This window comes from Physeter macrocephalus, chromosome 13 (genome assembly GCF_002837175.3).
Source record: "Physeter macrocephalus isolate SW-GA chromosome 13, ASM283717v5, whole genome shotgun sequence".
Lineage (NCBI taxonomy): Eukaryota > Metazoa > Chordata > Mammalia > Artiodactyla > Physeteridae > Physeter > Physeter macrocephalus.
Window position 1 is genome coordinate 3112569 of NC_041226.1, and position 19856 is coordinate 3132424.

At 50.7% G+C, this 19856-nt stretch overlaps 1 protein-coding gene across 1 annotated transcript in view; it reads right to left on the minus strand.

The window, feature by feature from the left end:
* SPATA13 (spermatogenesis associated 13) overlaps positions 1–12050 on the minus strand; it is a 71905-nt gene extending 59855 nt beyond the window's left edge. The window contains exon 1 of the mRNA XM_024125807.2: positions 10629–12050. Coding sequence (XP_023981575.1) covers positions 10629–12050 — 1422 coding nt within the window. The remainder of the gene's footprint in view (positions 1–10628) is intronic.
* Positions 12051–19856: the final 7806 nt, after the last annotated feature.

The window sequence follows — 19856 nt, forward strand, 5'->3', positions numbered from 1 at the left end:
TGCCCGGCAACGGGGGAGGCCACAGCAGAGGAAGGCCCGCATCCCACAAAAAAAAAAAAAAAAAAAAAAAAAAAAAAAAGTATATGGGAGAATGTGGGTAGGTTATATGCAAATAATACACCATTGTATGTAAGTGACTTGAGCGTTCGTGGATTTTGGTATCTGTGAGGGGGAAAGGAGAAGGGGAAGCAGGGCCCAGCTTACTCTGTGTGGAGGACAATGAAGGATGATGTCTGTGTTCCCAGCATCAAGCATTTCAAGCCACGGTTGGCAGCACAAATATGCAAATCAACAGCCCAGAATGTCTTTAGAATCAAGGAAACTAAGGGCCACTGGAGTAGAATGCACAATAGCGTCTTCATAATCATGACTGCCTCTGTGTTCTAGTCGAGGAGATCCCAGGTGCCCAGTCGTCCCACGCTGGGCGCCCCTCAACGCTTCCCTCTCCCTCCCCAGCCACAGCTACAGTTAATCTCAGGAGGAATCTAGTCCATCACATCCCATGGAACAGTCTCCTAACGCTTCCTTGTCTCCAACCCACTCTCCATCCTACCACTAAAACACACATCAGATCGTGGCTGGCTGTCACCCAGAACAAACCCGGAGTCATTCAAAACCTCATCCAGTGTGCCTTTCCAGCTCCGTCTTCACACGCAATTATTCACCAGCACACCACACAACTCGCCTTTGCCACACACCACTTGAGGCAATTGGAAATGAGGGAAAGGCTGCTCCCACTACGATACCTTTTTGCCCCTGTCAATCTGGAAATTTTATCCTTCAGCATTCAGTTGAAATATCACCTCCTGCAGGAAAACTTCATAAATTCCCCCGGGCTCTGAGCTCTCTTTCCTGTGCCTCTGTTAAAACCACTGCAATATTTTTATAGCCTTGATTTATTTATCTGGGTGTCACATGACAGCAGCTACTTACATTCTTTCCAAATTATCCAATACCATCGTCACATCCCCAGAGTCTGCAGCCTGGGAAACTGGCAGCTTAAGAAGCTTCATGAATGGGTCAAGGGATGAATGGGCGACTGGAGGACAAAGGAGCAAATAAGTGAGCAGTTCTGGGTGGCAAGGAAGCTGTCCTCACCCTACATTTATACGTGATTTTATAAAAATGAACTGAAGTTATCACTTGAGGATAACTAAATATCTCAAAACCTATAATAATATCTTAGATCAGGAAATCAACCATCCCATTCCTGTCTCTTTCATAACCGATTCGAACTCCATGTACCCTGGAAACAAGCCGATTTCAATTTTCTTTCCCCCATTGTCAACAATCCTGTTTTAAAGTCTCCTATTTGGGACTTCCCTGGTGGCGCGGTGGTTAAGAATCCGCCTGCCAATGTAGCAGACACAGATTCGAGCCCTGGCCCGGGAAGATCTCACGTGCCGCGGAGCAACTAAGCCCGTGCACCACAATTACCGAGCCTGCACTCTAGAGCCCGCAAGCCACAACTACTGAGCCCACGTGCCACAACTACCGAAGCCCACGCCCCTAGAGCCCGTGCTCCGCAACAAGAGAAGCCACTGCAACGAGAAGCCCGCACAGCGCAACGAAGAGTAGCCCCCGCTCGCCGCAACTAGAGAAAGCCCGCGTGCAGCAACGAAGACCCAATGCAGCCAAAAGTAAATAAATAAAATAAAAATAAAATAAAGTCTCCTACTTGGTACCAGACACATGAGGGGCAAGGTAATGCATCTTTTCTAACCAACAAGTTTCCTCTGCTGGCGAGAGTGTAAAAGGAAAGATGTAGGCCTTTTCAAACGTCTCTCTTCCATATTTTAGGCTCAGCGGGGAGCATCACTGCGTTGGGAGGAGAAAGGGGCCCGGGACGCGATGACAGGAGGCAGTGGATGACGAGGGCGTGGTGACGGGAGGGTGGGAAAAGCACTCCAGAGGGAAGCCTGAGGAGAGAGGGCTTCGTGGGGACCCGCTGTTCCTCTCGGCAACACTCACTGACGTCAGATACACTCTGTCACCCCCTCCTTTACACTTGAAGGGGTCCAGCCCATGAACCTGAGGAGTCAAGTAAACCCCGAGCCGGGTGAGATCTGCTGTGCCCCAGGAGCACTCTGGGTGGGGCTCCTGGGGCTGTGGGGACAGGGACCGCCCGGAGGGAAGGAAGACCACGAGGCGGCACCAAGGAGTTCCGTGAGAATCGAACGCGCGATGCTGCAAAAGATCTCGACTGTGTTTAGTTCAAAACCTGCAGTCAAAGAATTACAGATGAATAACTTATACTTCAGAAAGAGAAGAAACAAACCCAGACTTACAACGGAACCTGCTCTAAGTAAATACATAAAACATTTATACTGTGCGTTAGGGACTGGATCGGTCACACACCGTGTCGAAGGCTCCCCGGCCGAGGCTCTGCCCTTCCAGGCACGACAGGGCTCTGGCCCTGGAGTCACAGCCCTCCACTGTCCACAGCGGCTTCCTGTCCTGTGCCATCGTGTGACCCACCAAAACTGCCAGAAAAGGGACTGAATGAAGGTCCTCAGTGAGCTGCCCAGCCCACCCTAAGCTGCCGAACCCCACCTGGAAAATCAAGAGGAAGGACTCTGCTCCGGGCAGGGGCCAGCTGTGGTAGGCGGTGGCCCGAGCTCCGGGGAAGGGATGCTGGACTCAGAGTCAAAAGAGGAAATGGAGAGGGAATGCACCGGACAGCGATGACACCAGCGTTTGAAAATTGGCCTTTGCCGATCCCATCTCATTTAATCTTAAAAGACTTGCAGCAGACACTTTAAATTCTGTTTTACAGATAAGGAAGATGAAAAGATTCCACCAAAGATCAGGTAACCAGCAAATGGTTAGAATTTGTCTGCACACAGCAGACACTTCCCCTGGGCCTTGGTCCCCATCAAAGGCCCGGCTCCAGCCCCACTGTGGGGCTTGGAAGGGGCCTGTAACCTCTCCAGGCCTCAGCTTATTCACTGTTTAAAAACAAAAACCCAAATCCAAAAATGTTGACCTCCTTGACAGGGTGGCTGAGAAGGGTCTTTATTCACTGAAAAACCATCAGATAAACATGAGCGGTTGCTACCGATACTTTTAGTTGTAAGAGCCAATGACATTTTTAAAGTTCCAAAGGGAGCTGGTAAAACTCCAGTCCCCGGCAGAGGGTGTAGCAATTTCTAATCAACATATTTTAGACCAAATTCTTTACTCCAGCATTTATTTCTTGCTTGAAAGGTTGTAATTTCATTCCTGGGGAACTGCTGTTTGTACTCTATAGAGATTCATATCCAGTTAATAGAGCTCAATGAAAAAACCGGGACTACAAGTCATGTTTAACTCTTTCAGGGGTTAACGCCTCTCTTTCCTAAACCAAGAGTTCGCAGAGGTAGAGGTGGAAGAGAAATGCCCAAACCTAACATACAGGATATTAGTACCTAGAGGAGCCTCGGCCTGGACAGCAGGTCTCAAGCCGCAGTGCCTGAGATATTTCCCTGGGTATGGTGTTAAAGGTGCAGATTACTGCTTCTGCTTCAGTAGCTCCAGGTGGGGCTCAGGACCTGTGCCTTTACCTTGCATCCTGGGTGGTCCGATTCCAAACTGTGAGAAACTCGGGCTACAGGATGGGAAGTAATTTGCAGAATTTAACTGGTTTGTACTGCAGGGTCTGACCAAAGGCGACAATTTTAACCAATAATGAATATGCTAAAAGCTAATATTTATGCTTTATTGTTAATACTAATGATTACTAATAATAACCAATAGTATAATTTAAATTATAATATAAAATATGTAATGTAGTAATACTTTAATTTTAATTGTAGAATTAGCATATTTTTATAATATTGTTTAATAATATACATATTATATGTAATATAACAATATAGTTTATTACATGACAAGATAAACTAATAAGATTAATAATAATGATATTAAGCTTAATAATATTCTACTATGTTCCAGGCACTGTGGTATGTATCTTATATGCATTATTTCATCTACTCCTGATAGGTATTATTACCTCCATTTTTAAAGAAATGAGGCTGAAATAAGTCAAGGATTTTTCTTAAGGACGTACAGCTGGTTAGCAGCAAAGCCAGGACTCGAACTTGGGCAGCCCTCCTACAAAGCCCGACTATTCTACACCAGAGAGCCTCCCCACCACTCGGAAATGCTGGCATCGCTGGCTGGCAACCAATCCTGAGGCTCCCCCGCCCCCCAATCCTGAACCAGGGGCGACCCCCTGAAGCCCTCCGCTCAGCTTCACCGTGCTCTTCCTGAGAGAACGGAGCGTTCTCATTGTCCTCGTGTCCTCACACTGTCCCTGGTAGGAGAAGCAGAGGTAACGTTCGGTTTATACAGGGACGTGCGACAAACTGTGCTGACGTTCTTCTGTCAATTCACGCCTACGGCCTTCCTTCTGACGGCCATGGCAGACACAGCAAAGTGAGCGTGTGTCACCGGGCCAACTGGAAAGTAATTCCCAACCCTGGACACTCTTTCCTCTTGATTATCATAGGGAAGCTTAAGATGAGAAAAACAGAACAGGAGAGAAACATATATGCTGCCATCAGTTTCTTAATCATCAGGCTCAAATCTCCCCCAAAGAATACTGACACTACTTTTCTACATTTCATAACCTCATTAAGGCCTTATTATGCCCTTGTTACCCACAAATTAAAACAAGGCACCAAACAAGCAAAAATACTAAATCTTTGACAAATACACTGTGATACTGGTTCATATCATTTCTTTTAAGAATTTCATATACTTTAGAAAGCTTAAAATTCATAGCAAATATGATACAGTATATCATTTATACTTGACTACAAATGGTTATTACAGTAATTGCTATAAAAACTGGGCTCTTGCGCAGGTATATAGGTACACCTACAATTGGTGAATTTTGTCATGCAAATTATACCTCAATAAAACTTCTAAAAATCTTGGGCAGGTTTTCTAGGGTCACTACATTTACCTCTATGTAGGCAACCTCATCTTTCTGGAATTTCTAGGCTCTGTGAAACAGCTGTGGATCATCCTAACCTCCAACAGAACTGTTTAAATCTCCCAACTACCTATGTAAGTAACCTGGAGAGTAATGTCTAAGTAATCTGCAAAGAGTCAAAATTATGCAATATTTCTGTGCCTCTGATTAAATTACCGAAAAAACAGTACCTCGGAACCATCATTATGTATGAAGTACCCCCTTGTGGTCATCATACAGTTCCAGAGTTCCTAATCCACGCTGAAAATAGGCCTGATTTAGCTCCTACTCACCTACTGGATTGATTATCCCAGTACTAGAAGCGAGAGAGAGCCCTTGTCTTAGTGACAGTGTACCTGGTGACGCCACAGAAATCCCCTCCTTTTTCAGAGGCAGCAGCAAGAAGCGGGCAGTGGCCCGGGGGCGGGGGCCGGCGGAGCACATGAAGCCCCCAGGCGCCCAGGCCGGCCAGCCCCGCGCGGGGACGGTGACCTTGGCGGATGGAAGCCACATGCAGGAATAACACCGCATCCCGCCGAACGAAAGCCTCCCGGTCCAGCGCTCAAATCGCCTCAACTGCGTAAGGCTGCATACTGCGAGGGCTTCCGACGATTCTGAGGGCACAAGTCCCTGAGGAAGAAAGCTACAAGACCCTCAAACATCTGAGCGCTGGAGCCAACCGTGAGCGTCCCCTTGAGCTGCCATCGTGTTAGCGCAAGGGCTGGGTGAGGACCTAAGCTCAGCACTGGGTCCAGTGTCTTGGGGCCTGATTCTGGGTCCCAACCCAACAGTACCCTCTCCATCGGCAGTCACCCGTGACTCCTCTTTCCCCCAAACGCCCCAATGCTAATTAAAACTTAAACTGCAGCATCACTGTCGAATCAGCCCCTGTGCCCCATTTCCGTGGCCTTAGCTCAGCACTCGTCACCGCTGGACTAGACCATCGAGGGGCTCTGTCTGTCCCCTCGGCCGTCCCGTCCCCAGCCTCTCCGTGCGGCCGGCCGCACTCTGTGGTCCCCGCCTCACACCCCTCTGGCTTTCCACAGCCTGCGGGCCCCAGCGAGGTCCCTCCTAGTGGTGTTGCCGGGCCTCTCCAATCTCATCGCTCCCGCTCACCCAGCCACCCTGTCCAGCAACGAGCACAGCAGACTCACCTCCCGTGGACACGTTACGGCAAAGCTGGGAGCTAAGGACTCCACGTGCGTCACCCATTTAACCTTCCCGACGACCCTGGGCAGCCTCTAGGCAGCTGGCATCCCCTCTTGCCATTTTACAGCGGAGGAAAGGAAGCTCGGGTCACTGCCCTGGCTGAGTACCTCCCCGTGTCCCACGCCTGACCCCTCCCCACGCGTCCACCCGGACTGGGAGGCCCTGCCGCCCTCCCTCCATCGCCACCTGGTGCATCCCCATCCTGACCCCCTTCAAGACCGCACTCCGGCGTTTCCCCCTGCATCATGCCCTCTTCACGCGGAGCTAAGAATTCTCTCTTTGTTGCTCCAAGGTGCCTAGTACGTTCCTCCAATTACTCATACATCCCAATCTAGCACTTGGACTTCGAGCCCATGAGAATAAGAGCCATTTGCTTTTTAACTCTTTCTTTTCCGTGTCTGGCACACCCAGGCAGGTAATAAATGAATGACAAGGTACGCTTTGTTTATTATGTGTTGTTCCACTCACTCTGTCCTTCCTCACATACTGGATTCCCTCCCCCATGTTTCAGAGCCTTGTCACCTCCGAGATCTCTGTGGCAGTAAGTTCCTGATAGATTCCCCTCTTTCTGATTTTCTTCTTTACTGACGGTGAATTAACTTCTCCAACACACAGTTTTGAGCCTGGCCCTTCTCTATTCAGAAAAATCTTTGATTCCGCAATGCTTATCACGTAACGTATAGACTATCCGGAATCCAAGAGTCCATGATCTGAACCTAACAACTTCATCTTAACTGGGATGCTTCCGCAACACCAGATCAAACTGTTACATCCTGTTCTCTCAAATCACATAAAATCGCTGTACATCTGACCACTGAAATGCCCTACCTTCCTCTCCGTAACTACCTGCAGAAATCTCACCTTCTCAAATCAGATGCGATCACCCCTATTAAGCTTTCCCTGATTTAGTACGTGGGTAAGAACTACAACTGTTGTGAAATCCCACAGCACTATGGTTTTACCTCTTTTGAGGAATTTAACCCATTCTGCATATTCTACTATGGTTTAGACACATCTTGGGTAATCAGTAATCTTCCTCGACATCACCCACTATTCCTTAGAGCTACACCTGAGTGTCTCACACCTGGGAGGTACTCCACAATTTGATGTGACGTGTTACTGAATAAACATATAAATCTCACAAACCTCCAGAAGGCTGTAACATGGTGAGTGTTAACAACCAGTTTTGGAAAAAAACTGACCTTAACTGGCCACTGTCTGAAGAAGTCAGGTCAACCTAGGATGGAAAAGTCGTTAAATGGATAGTGAACACCAGACGACGTCGGCCAGGGTGAAGCACTGGGCTGAGCGTTTACCACATAATTTCCTTGGTTCTTGCAAACCTCCAAGGCAGAGAAAGCTTGTCCACATCCTACCTTTGAGAAGTTCAAGGGCTTGCCTGACGTTTGGTGTCTTCTGGAAGGCAGAGCTGGGACCCCAACCAAACTAGAAACATCTACCAAAAGAAGACTTAAGCTCCCTGTAAAGGAGTTACAATGGATTCTCATCACGTAAAAGAGCTTCATCTATGGGACATTTCAGCACCACCAGGAACTAGGGCATCCAGACCGCAGGACTAAGGACAGGGCCTCCTCCCGTTGACCTAATTCAGCCAGTGAGTCACTGTGTGACTCTGCAGGAACACCAGCAACGACACTAAACTCCTGTGTCTGTACCTTTACGGGAGAACAGGTATAAATGCTCAGCTGCATTTCACAACCAAGTAACAATTTCAGTCTCATTCCCCAGATCGTCGTTGTTACAACAAAGTTTACCACTAGGTGGCAGGAGTACAACGCTAAGGAGGCTATTTTTGGACACCGTCTTGTTAAACAGTGCGCAGTTTTTCAAAGATTTTGTCCCTTTTAGAGTAGGATGTTCCAAATAAATGATTCTAAATTTAAAAAATTATTCTCCCTTATTGAAAATCTCATGATGCATATGCATCTTAAATAACATCATAATATACACAGGTTTCAACTTTTTTAAATTCAACCGTAACCACAGCTCAAAACAGCTTTAAACATATAGGTGGAACCATACTATCAATAAATTTAAAAATAACAGTGTACATTAAAATATAGTAAAGACTGTTATTTAGTTTTATGGGAGGCTACATAAGACTGATAAATACTGCTTCTAACCCATGAAGGTTGGAACTGCTGCATTTCACAAGGTGCTTTTTGTTTTGTTTGCTTCATTTTGTTTGTACTTTGTTCCTAAATGTCAGAATAAAAGAGGACGTTTCAGATTATATTTTGCAAGTACTTCTCTGCAAGTAACACTAAAGATTACCAACATATACAATGCAAACTGGGCAAAATCATCACTATATTTTCTCTTTCTGACATTTACTCTAAAAGCACAAGAGGAAGCTTGATGTGCTACATGAGAATTCCGCGGAAATGAATGCAACCTAAAAATGTAATGAATATCTTAAAGAAAACCCGTAGAATTAGCAACATGCACGCACTATTAATAACTTGTGCCCTTCTTCTTTCTCTCTTTGGTGATCCCTTGTGGGTAGGAACTAAATGACATAAACTAAGAACAGCAAATATGCATGTAGAAGTATATAATGGTCAAAAATTACCCTGGGAAGTAACTAAGTTAGAAACTTAACTCTTGAATATGTTTAGTTAATACATGCTCAGGAATAAAATATTTTAATGATTTTTTTCTTTTTTACTGATTTTGTTAAGCAGAAAATAAAATCTCCACCTTTAGCATAAAGAACCCTCTAGAACTAGGCAAATTCCTCTTCTGAAGGAGGAGGGGGGTGTCCTGAACCATCAGTATGGCAGGACGGCGTGCTTGGTGTAAGGAATTACCCTTCATCTCATCATCCAGGGAGAGGTGAAGCCCAGACCAGCTCAGGCCTTGATCAGTAACACAAACCAGAGCAGAGTCGGGACTCCTTCCCACGGCTGACACCTAGTCTCGTGTCCTTACAACTGTCCCATGGACTTCTTTGGAAATATGCAAATGAGCAAGTGGTCACCAACATACAGGACCTCTGGAAGACAGACTGGCCGCCCGAGGTCTCCATGCAAACCCAGATCCAGAAAAAGTGAGGCAGCCTCCCTTCTCTGGGTACCCAGGGACCATGAGGCGGATTTAGATCTCCTCTAAGGGATGTGTGGTAGGCCCCACCTTCTAAGACTCCCTGTAAAGCGAAGGTTAAAAACAGAGGCTGCCCTGGCTTCCAAGTCTGCTGTATCATTACTCATCTGCAGGCAGCAAGGCAAAACTGAGGTCCTCTCCGGGGATCAGTGGGAAGGAACTGTTCCAAGCACCAATTTATGCCTGTGATATAGTCTAGGAACTTACGGAGAGAACAATTTGCAATACGGACACATGCATGCATCTCCTCGGTTCTCAGCTCTGGAAGGGAACATTACTGAATGCATTCATAAAGTGAAAATTACACAGTAAGGTTGCCCGGATTCTTGACAGGATATGAAAAGACCATTGCTCTTAGAGCCTTGACAGTTATTAGTGAATTCAATTCATGAGATGCTTATGTCCTACTCTAAAAATAAATACATGCTACTTTAGATAAATAGGCTATTTTAAAATTAAAGTATGTAGTTACCAGTAAAAGATAAACTAACTAACTAAATAAATAAATAAATAAGTACAGGGGCTTCCCTGGTGGCGCAGTGGTTGCGCGTCCGCCTGCCGATGCAGGGGAACCGGGTTCGCGCCCCGGTCTGGGAGGACCCCGCGTGCCGCGGAGCGGCCGGGCGCGTGAGCCGTGGCCGCTGGGCCTGCGCGTCCGGAGCCTGTGCTCCGCAACGGGAGAGGCCGCAACAGAGGGAGGCCCGCATACCACACAAAAAAATAATAATAATAAAATAAAATAAAATAAATAAATAAATAAGTACAATAACCATCATAAAAATTCCTTTGAACCATCATCACTCAGGCGCTGACAGGTATCAACCTGCATGTTTCTAATTCACTCTCGGGAAATAAAGCAGACTTAGAATATGTAGTGGTTTCTTCATTCATATGAACTCTGTTGGAAAGGATATGGAAACACTTTAAAGTAGAAAGAGAAGCAAGCTCTGGGTAATAAAAAAAAAAAGTTTCAAAACTCGCAATTTTGAGAGCCCTATTAGCTAGCTGCATGGAGTACAGAAGAGATGTTTTCAACTTTTCTCCCAAAATCTAGCACATGGCTGGGGCACCTGTCTTCTGAAGGAATTGTATGGTAAATGCCATCTCAAGGAGTTTCACACAACAGCAATTCATTTCAGAACAGAGAAAGATTACTCATGAACCGGGTAAACAGCAACTTAACAAGAATAATCGTGAGGGCAAGAGAATCAGCCCAGGACCCCGGCCTCCAGACAAGTGAAGGGACATGCTGTGCCCTCGGGCCATCTCCGGGGAGGGAGGGAGGGAGGGAGGGTGGCGCTGTGACAGGGTCACCAAGGATGTCCCGCTCAGCCCTTACCTCGTCCGTCTTTTCTTCTGGACAGTTCGCCCCCCCGAGGCTCTGCTGCGGGTGGCTGCAGGCGCCACTGTCCTCACTGCCCAGGTCACAGGCGGTTTGCACCGCATCCTGGAAGGACCCGGGACCTTGCTCCCTCTGGACGGGCCCCTCTGCCCTTTCCTCGCTGTCCACTGAACTCAGGGACAGCGCGCTGACACTGTTGGGACACTTGGCAGGTGCTGCGTCGGGGCTCCGAGGGCTGGGGGGCTTGGGCGTGGTGGGCCTCGGAGGCCCGAGAGGAGGCTCGGGCTCCACGGGAGACGGGTCGCCAGGGCCCGGCTCCTTGACGCCTCTGTCCGACAGCTCCCGGGCCGGGGGCCTGGAGGAAGGGCCGGGGGCGCGAAGAGCGGCACCTCCGGCAGCCGCGTCCCCGGCCGAGCCCCCAGCACCCGCCAGGCCGGGGTCCGGGGGCTCCGCGCCCCTCCGCCCGCGCTCGGGGCCGGCGCCCGCGCGGCGGGAGTAGTCGTCGTGCAGCCGGCTGTGCGGCCGCGGCCCGGGCGGGGCGCCCCCGGGGTCCCCGGGCCGGCCGCCCACGAGCCGCAGCACCCGGGCCAGGTCCGGGGCGCGGAGCGGGCTCCTGCGGCGCCTGGGCCTCGCGGGGGCCCCGCCGGAGCTGTCGGAGTCGGCGGACGAGCCGCTCAGCGTCCTCCGCGGGCCCCGGCCCTCGGGCGCGCGCCGCAGCTCGGCCACGTGCGAGGCCGACTTCCTCCGGAAGGAGCTCTTCTTGAGGAAGGTCAGGCTGTCCGTACTCTTGCTCCGCCTGCAGACGCCGTTCCTCTCGGGCTCCCGCGCCGGGGCCTCGCGCGCCGCGGGCTCCGGGGCGGGCGGCTCCGGGTCCAGGAGGCGAATGCGCCCCAGGCCGTAGGCGCGGCGGATGCTGCGGGACCGGAGGGCGCCGCGCGCGAAGCCGTCGTCGGGCTCCTCGGGGTCCGAGCCGTCGGACGCGAAGCCCGGCCCCGGGGGGCCCCTGCCCGCGGGGGCTCCGGCCGCCGCGCCGTTGGGGACCGCCTTGCCCAGGTCGCGTTCCTCGGCCCCCTCTTTGGCGGCGTCCCACCCCTCCCGGTTCTGAATTCCCTGGAGGACCGAGGTCTTCAGTTTTTTGAAAGACCCCATTTTCCGGAAGGAGGCCAGGGCGTTCCACGTGGAGGAGCTGCCCACGAGGCCGGCGGGCCGGGGCCGCTCGGGGTCGGCGCGCGTCCTGTTCGCGCCGGCGGAGAAGAGGCGCAGGAGGCGGGCCGGGCTGAGCCGCGCCTCCCGGGCGCCCGCGCCGCCGCAGCCGCCGTGGCGACACGCCGGGTAGGTCACCATGCCGGGGTCTTTGGGATCCGAGATGGGCCCGGGGACCGCAGCTCCGCGCCCGTGTCCGTTCTGGGCCGTGGTCATGGTCTGGGGGCCGGGAGCCCGCGGGCACAGGGCAGCGCGGTTCAGACCCACGCGCGCCTCCGTGTCCCCCGGCTCCGCGCGCACGCCTTCCTCCCCGAGGCCGCCGGCCTGGCCTTCCCGCCTGCCGTGCACATCGGGCTCCGCGGTCGTGGTCACCGCCTGCAGCGGAAAACAAAGCAGGGAGTTAGCCGTCTGCCCCCAGAAGAGCCTCCCTCTGTCAACGGGGGCTCATCTATCTTGTTTAATAATTGCTAACAGAAAACCAGACCTGCCCCCCCCGACAGGGCCGATCACATAAAACCTATTTTAAATTAAGTTAAAATGTTACTTTTTTCTCCTAATTCATTTCGCATTAAATGAGAGGGAAGAATGCAAATTATGCATTCATTTAAAAAAAGATAATTATAGGTTGTGCATTCAATACGATGGTAAACCCTGAAATCCACTGGAACTCCTTAAAGGAAACTTTTGAAAAACTTCTAGAATGAAAAAGCCAAGGCATCATTCAAGACTATGTCTTCTCTTTATTCGAAATAGAAGACGTCTTCAGTTATCTCAGACACACACCCGCGTACACGCAAAACCCAACGCTATTTCAAAATGTGTCACAGGGAAACGCTGAACTAGGTTAAATTTAATGCAGCTCATAGGAGGCTGAGTGCTTAGTATACAAGAGGCCTCAGGCAAGGATGAGTTGTGATGGAGACCGAGACACTTTTAGCTGCATATTGTCTACAGAATACCTCAAAACTCTAATGACAGAGCTACAAAGCGCCACAGGGCCGGCAAGAGGAGGAGGGACCACGCTGAGGTGGCCTCAGGTCAGGCTCTGTGAAGGAAACCGCATTGGAAGGGCCTCTGTCAGAGCACTCTGGCTGGCTGGGGAATGGAGGTGAGGAGAATACTGAAACATTAGAAATTCAGACACAGAAATTCAAATTAAACAAATACCCGCACCGTCTACCTTGCTCCCTCAGACCCAGAAGCCCGCTGCACTCCTGTGTCTGTGCTCTCCCCCAGGGGCCAATGCTGCTTCCTTGGCCTCTGCACACCAGGCCAAGACCTGCTCAGCCCTCAAGGGCTAGCATGCTCCCCTGCACTCACTGAACGATTAGCTGAGGGAGGGAGGGGGGAAGGAAGGGGGGAGGGAAGGAAGGAGGGAGGGAAGGAAGGAAGGACGGAAGGAAGGAGGGAAGGAAGGGAAGAGTATGATCATAATAAGGAAAGAAGGGAGGGAGGGAGGGAGGAGGGAAGGAGGGAAGGAAGGAAGGGAAGAGTATGATCATAATCCGAAAAGGCTACCATTTATGAAGTGCTTACATGTCAGGCCCCTGTACTAAGTGCTTTCAAAACATCACGACACTGAGTAGTCATGCAAACCTACAAGGTCAACCGAATGATTTCCATTTCATACACAATCAAATGAACGCAGGTTAGGTAATTCATCTGGGGGTGCTGCGGCTCCCCCACCCCAAAGCCTACGTGCGTCTTCACTGCTTCAAACTAATGAACAAAGACAGAGGCAGAGACGGGATCTGAACGCAGGCATGACTCCAAGTTCAGTGCCTTATGACATAACCCGGACTTAAGTCAAATCCCGGAAGTCCTCATGACGGCAGTCAAGGCCGTTATTCCGAAGGCAACATTAAAGGCAGAAGAGAAGGAGCAAGTTGTATACAGACCTTGAGGTCAGGCCCCAGTTTGGCTTATTCCTCTCACATGCAGAAAAAAAATCTGACCTCATGCAAAGAGGTCTCATCTGCTTCTTCTCCCCAAATTCTCTGACGGGTTCATTTTCATTTGCCCCTGCCTTGTGCCCACCGAGGAGGGATTTCCAGGGAGAATCATGGTTAAAGCGTTGATTCCATCCAGGACCAGGGAGGCTACACGGATGTAGACCCCGGAGCCTTTCTGATGTCCAGTTACCCAGTTCCACTCATCAGAAGATGGATGGGGTGCCCACATGCCCTCTGCACTCTAATGTTCCAACAGAGAAATGAGGGGACTGAAGAGCTGTGGGTTGCATTTGAATGAACCGTATCAGTAAAATGTCAAATCACCCCAGCACCGAGGGTGGATGTGAAACCTACAGCCAGCTGCAGAATGGATCCAACACCCAGCATCACCCGTCCATCCTCACCTTCTCTGGGAGGGACAGGGCATGGGGGATGTTGCAGCTTCTCACAGTCTTGAAATGAAGCAGATAGTCTGTGCCAACTGTCAAGTCCAGTCGCAAGTCAAGTCCACTGACTGCACATTACATAATAATAGTAGTCTTGTTATGACCTGCCCTGGACACAGAAGAGCAGACAGGATCCCTGCCTTGTAATCTGGCTGGACGAAGACAACATACTGACACCACAGCCAGAGGGCGCCGTGAGACCTTCTGTAACCAAGGACCCAACTGTTAAGCTGACCTAAGGGCTCAAGGGGTGCAGGGAAGCGTTGCTTTCCTGTTGGGTGGTTTGAGAATGGTCTGTGGAGGACCAGGGGCCAGGTCTAGGTCTAAACTGCCACCTGAGTCTTGAGTCAAGTCACTTCAGTACCCTGTACTTCAGCATCGTCTATAAAATAAGAGGTGCCGACATCTCTGTGTATCTCAAACAGCCAATCCATTCATGAGCCTCTGTTGGCCTGTGTTGGGATGTGTGTAGGCCCCATGATAAATTCAAGGCGGTGACAAGGTGACTGCCCATTCTAGGGGGAAAGTGGCATGGGTACAGGAAGATTGGGGGGCAGTAAGTTCGGGTGGCCAGCTGTCCCAGTTGGCCCACGGATGGGGTGTCCTCCAGGATATGGGACTCTCAGGGTGAAACCAGGAGAGTTCCTGGCAAAGCGGGGTGACTGTTCACCCTACCTTACAGAGAACAATGTAGTTGGAAGGATGGATCGATGTAATAGTGGAAGCTCGGTGAAAACAGCTTTAGAAAAACCTGCCTCCCCTTAGTCTAACTCTGAGGCCGTCTGCAGGTGTCTGTCACCTTCTTTGAGAACCCCTTGCTGATCCCCCTAAAGCAAATTAGACCCTTTACTCTGTGGGTTCCAGGCATCTCACCAAATTGCTTTATAAAAGCAGATTATACTGATCTATATTTATCATTTTAACAAGTTTATGTGGCTGCCTTCAGAACAAGACCATTAACTCTTTGAGAGTAAGAGCTGTGTTTTGCACACTAAGATTATTTAAGTTTATCTGGATGTGAATTTTGTATCCGTTATCCTGCCTTGTCAGTAACGGTACCAAGGCTAACAATTCATCATTACGTACCACCATAGTATTCCAATGTGAAGATGTTCACATTTTTACAACACTCAAAAGTCTAAGTATGTACTTAAAGCTTATGTAAGTTTTAGGATACAGATCCAGTAAAATACATGCATATCTGAGTTTCTAATTGGGGCAACATGCTTTTTAAAAGACCAGTGACTTACTATTCCATGAACAACGTGATTGTTGTCTGCTGCTTGGAATGAAACTGAAAATCACGGAAAAAGCTTTTCCTGGAATTTCCGAGTAACATACCAACTTGCATTATTTAGAACTAGTACTTTGACCTCTATTCACTAACAAGGGTTGCAATTCAATCAGTGGTTTTGTAGCAAGTCTTGTAAATTGTGGGAGCTCAGCCAGAGATATTTATGAACAGAACTACAAGAACGAATTTTAGATGGGAATATTGTGAAATCCATTCTCTAGCAGCTGGATTCTGGATTGTTTGAACTTTAGAAGGGAACATTTCTGTTCATTCGTAATGAGAATTCTCTGAAAACAACCATGACAAGTAATTTTTAAATAAGAACTTGTACTTGGATTTGAAATTCAGGAATACATACCAGGCTAATGTACAAACAAGGAGGTTTTCGTTACATGTTCGGGTAAATTATAGGAAATGTGACACTGGGAAGCAAGCACTGAAATCTGGATGCGAAAGGGGTGAAAGCACAGAGCCTTGAATGACAGCATGGCAGAATATGGCCTCAGGGAACATCCAACTCCTAACCGTAAAGATCAGGACCCTTCGTCAAGCTACAACAGGTGAAAGCACAGGCTGGGCAGCAAGGGACTGGGTTCCAGCCCAGGCGCTGCCACGTACTGGCCAAACCCCAGGGTCACCCTAGCCCTCTTCCTTTCCCTCCAGACCTCATCAGTTAGCCTAAGAGATTAGACTGTGCACCTCGACAATCCTGGCCTGGCCCCCCGCCATCAGTGCGTCCAACCTGGAAGGCTCCCCTGACAAGGCTCCTGTCCTGCGGTCTAACTCACCTCCCATTCAGCCGCGGTGTCCTTCCCGGAGTGCAAACGGACACGTGTCACTCCATCTAGGGATGCTGGCTGCCTCCAGACCTCAGAAGGTGTCACATCTCAGCCCAGCACGCCTCACCTTTCCCTCTAGGGATGCTAAGTGACTTACAGCCACGGTCCCTCGCACTGCGCTGCTCCGGGCCATTTCCTCTCTGGCTCTCAGAGTCTTTCGCAGACCTTCTCGTCTCTCTGTATCAGGGGACCACGGTCCCCAGGCTCCCCTGGCCAATGGCTTCCGGTCAGGGTGGCCAGTGGGAAGCACGGGCGGGAGACGCCGTGTGCGGCAGGAAGGGCGATGACAGGGCATCCCCTCTGCCTGGGCCGCTGCCGGGGCTCGTCCAGAAGCTGCTGTGCCCCTCCTTGGCTCCCGCTCCTGCTGGGGCCCCTGCCGGTCCTCGCTCCTGTGCGGGGGGCGGGGGGCACTGGCACCTGGCCCCCCTTTCCCTCCAGCCTCGGGAGACAGCACCTTCCTGCTACTGTCCATCTGAGCTCTTCTGGCTTCTCTCGTTTCTCAGCTGAGTAAAATAATCCCTCAGTTAGGGTCTCTTTGGAACATCTAGAGATGCTTCTCTTTTCCTGACGGATAAACATGCGCCCCGCCTGTCTCTAACTCAAATCAGCTCTTCCCTGGAGGATAAACAATGCGCCCCGCCTGTCTCTAACTCAAATCAGCTCTTCCCTGGAGGCTCTCTCTCCTTCCGCCCCAACTCAGATGCCCGTCCTCTGTGGGCTCCTGCGTGAGCTGCTGTTTCAGTACTTGCCACGCTGCTCTGCAACTCTGGTCTCTCTGTCTACTCTCTCCACGTAACTCCGGTGAGGTTGAAAAGTTCTTTGAAGGCAGAGACCAGGTCTTATTGAACTCTGCATCCTCTGCATCCAGCCAGTGACTGGCTAATGAAGGATGGGAACCCCCCTCCTCTTGCACATCCAGGGCCAGATCATCCTCAGCTGTGAGGCTGGCCTGTGCATTGTAGGACGTTCAGCACTGTCGTTTGCTGAGCCTGCCCATTTTATTCTCCCCTTTCCCTTCCTGGTAGGTCCTTTCCCTCTCTTATTCATTCCAAAATCTTTCGCAGAACCTTGCTGAAATCAAGACTCTGACCGGGAGCTCAAACTCTAGCACCCGCACCTTATGAACAGGTTGTATTCTAAAGGGTTACTTACGGGCAATCTATTTCCCCAGAGACTCTGTCCATCAAACTACATTTAACCGATAATACAGTGAATTTAACCATAATTTTTAACATTTCCATAGGAAGATGCATCTAAGATTCGATGGTGGGTTCTAGTTCCAAGGATGAAGTTCCTTTCCCCACTGCCCGGTCCTTAATACAAAACCCTCTCCCTCTCCCTTTTGACCGCCGTGTCCACATCTCAAAGGAAGACTGTCCTTCCCCCATGGGCGTGGCACCCTCGGGGCCTCTCCAGGTGAAGACAGGGGAGGACGCTTCAAAAGAGCAGAGGTCTGCCTTCATCTAAATACCCAATCATTTAAGTGTCTAAAACCGAAAGTATACATAAAACCCTAGCTCGGACAAGACCGAGTCACTGTATCTCTGGGAAGGGTGTCGATTCTATACAAGGTGTGACTGGCTGGCTGGCCTTATCTGGGTTACTAGGCTAAACCGCATTCCTGCAGGTGAGAATGGGGTTTCCCAGTAGGGAATGGATGTTTGCTTTGTCAATTCTGAGGGTTTGCAAAGCCAGGCCTTAGGCCAAAGAGAGGAAGACCTTCCTTTGGTCTCTGAAGTCAGGGGTGGGCAGGTCTAGCCAGGTGTGCTAGGGTAGGTCTGCACCTGAGCTGTGCTTCCTGGCCGTGACCTCAACGCTCAGCAAAGTGCCAGCCTCTGCACCCCGCGTCCTGCACTCCACTCTAAACCCCGGGGTTGAAAGAGCCTCGGAAGGCTTCAGGAGAGGCACGCCAAGGAGAGAGCTGCAGATGGCCTGCCTTGGTTCCTGTACCTCCTCCCCAGGCCCCATCTTTCTCACGGTAAGTCTGCAGCAGTAACCTCCCAAGTTCTCGGTGAGGACGACCTCATGCCAGCAGCCAGTGCCAAAAAGGACGTCACCACAGCAACGGGGCCCCCCCTGCACTGACCGGTCAGGGTAAAGAAAGTTTTCCAGATGGGTGGCCCTGATCTTGAAGGCACCTTGAAGGTCACTGGAGCAAAAGCGACGTTTCTGCCTGCGAGGCCATTCAGCAGAAATCTGGAGCTGTGCGTCACCGGCCTCACCCGGCAGGCTGCACAGAAACCCGCTCCAGCGATCAACACCGCTTGCATACCCCGCATTTGGTAAAAACCGTTTATATGTTGGTGGTGTATTTTCCCTGAACTTGTGTTACCGCTCAAGGTTTTTGGTTTTGTCTTTTTGCATAAAATGCCCCAGTTGATATAGAACCCCGGTTGATAACACTGCATACCCCGCATTTGGTAAAAACCGTTTATATGTTGGTGGTGTATTTTCCCTGAACTTGTGTTACCGCTCAAGGTTTTTGGTTTTGTCTTTCTGGGCATAGAACCCCAGTTGATAACACTGCCTTTTGGAGGAAACAAGATCAGCCTTCCAGTCCGTTTCCATCGGTTTTGTCTTTTTGCATAAAATGTCTTTCTGGGCATAGAACCCCGGTTGATAACACTGCCTTTTGGAGGAAACAAGATCAGCCTTCCAGTCCGTTTCCATCCAATTAGGTCTCAGTTGAGGGGGTGTGGGAGCAGCACGTCCTGCCATCACTACGGACAGGGGTCCAGAGAACACCCCCCTCTCCTGCTCTGTTCAGTTGGCATCCCGCATCCTCACCCTGTGTCCCCAGCAAAGCAGTTGCTGAAATGCCTCGTCGAATTTAAACGTCTTCTTCTAACCGAACTGACGTCTGGCTGTTGTTTCACGGACGTCATCCCGCAGGAGGCACCCCGGGTACCACCGTGAACGGAGCAGTGGCGACCGGCCACTGTCCCTGAGCAGGCGCCCGCAGCCATGCCTCCATGGGGCGGGGGGGCCCGGGGGGGGGCCCGGCCCCACAAGAGCTGCGCTGGGGCCACTCTGTTCGAGGAGGGGCTGTTGTGACGAGCCCGCCCCCGGGGACATCAGTGGCCCCTCTGAGGCCTTCAGAAGGGATGCTGAGGGCCTCAGACACTGTGCTCGAGCAGAAAGGAGACCTCCTCTGCTCAGGGGGCCCCGGCCTCACTCTCCTGTGGCTCAGAAGGGCCACCCGGCCCCCAGGGCGAGGAAACCTTGACGGAGGAAAACGCCACACGCATCTCGGGCCCTTGCTCAGTGCCAACTTCGCAGTTCATGTTTGTCCTTCGAAAAGGGACTCGCAGGCAACTCAGGAGAGCTCCTCGGCAGCTTCTTTGGGGTTTTACCGTTCTTTCTACGACAAAGACTTGGGCCAGAGCTTCCATGGGATCGTATGGCCTGCTCCACTGCTCGGCTTCTTTGCCAAGGGCCCCTGCTACAGGAAGGGCACCGCTCCTGGAGGGATCGGTGACACCCCTCCTGTG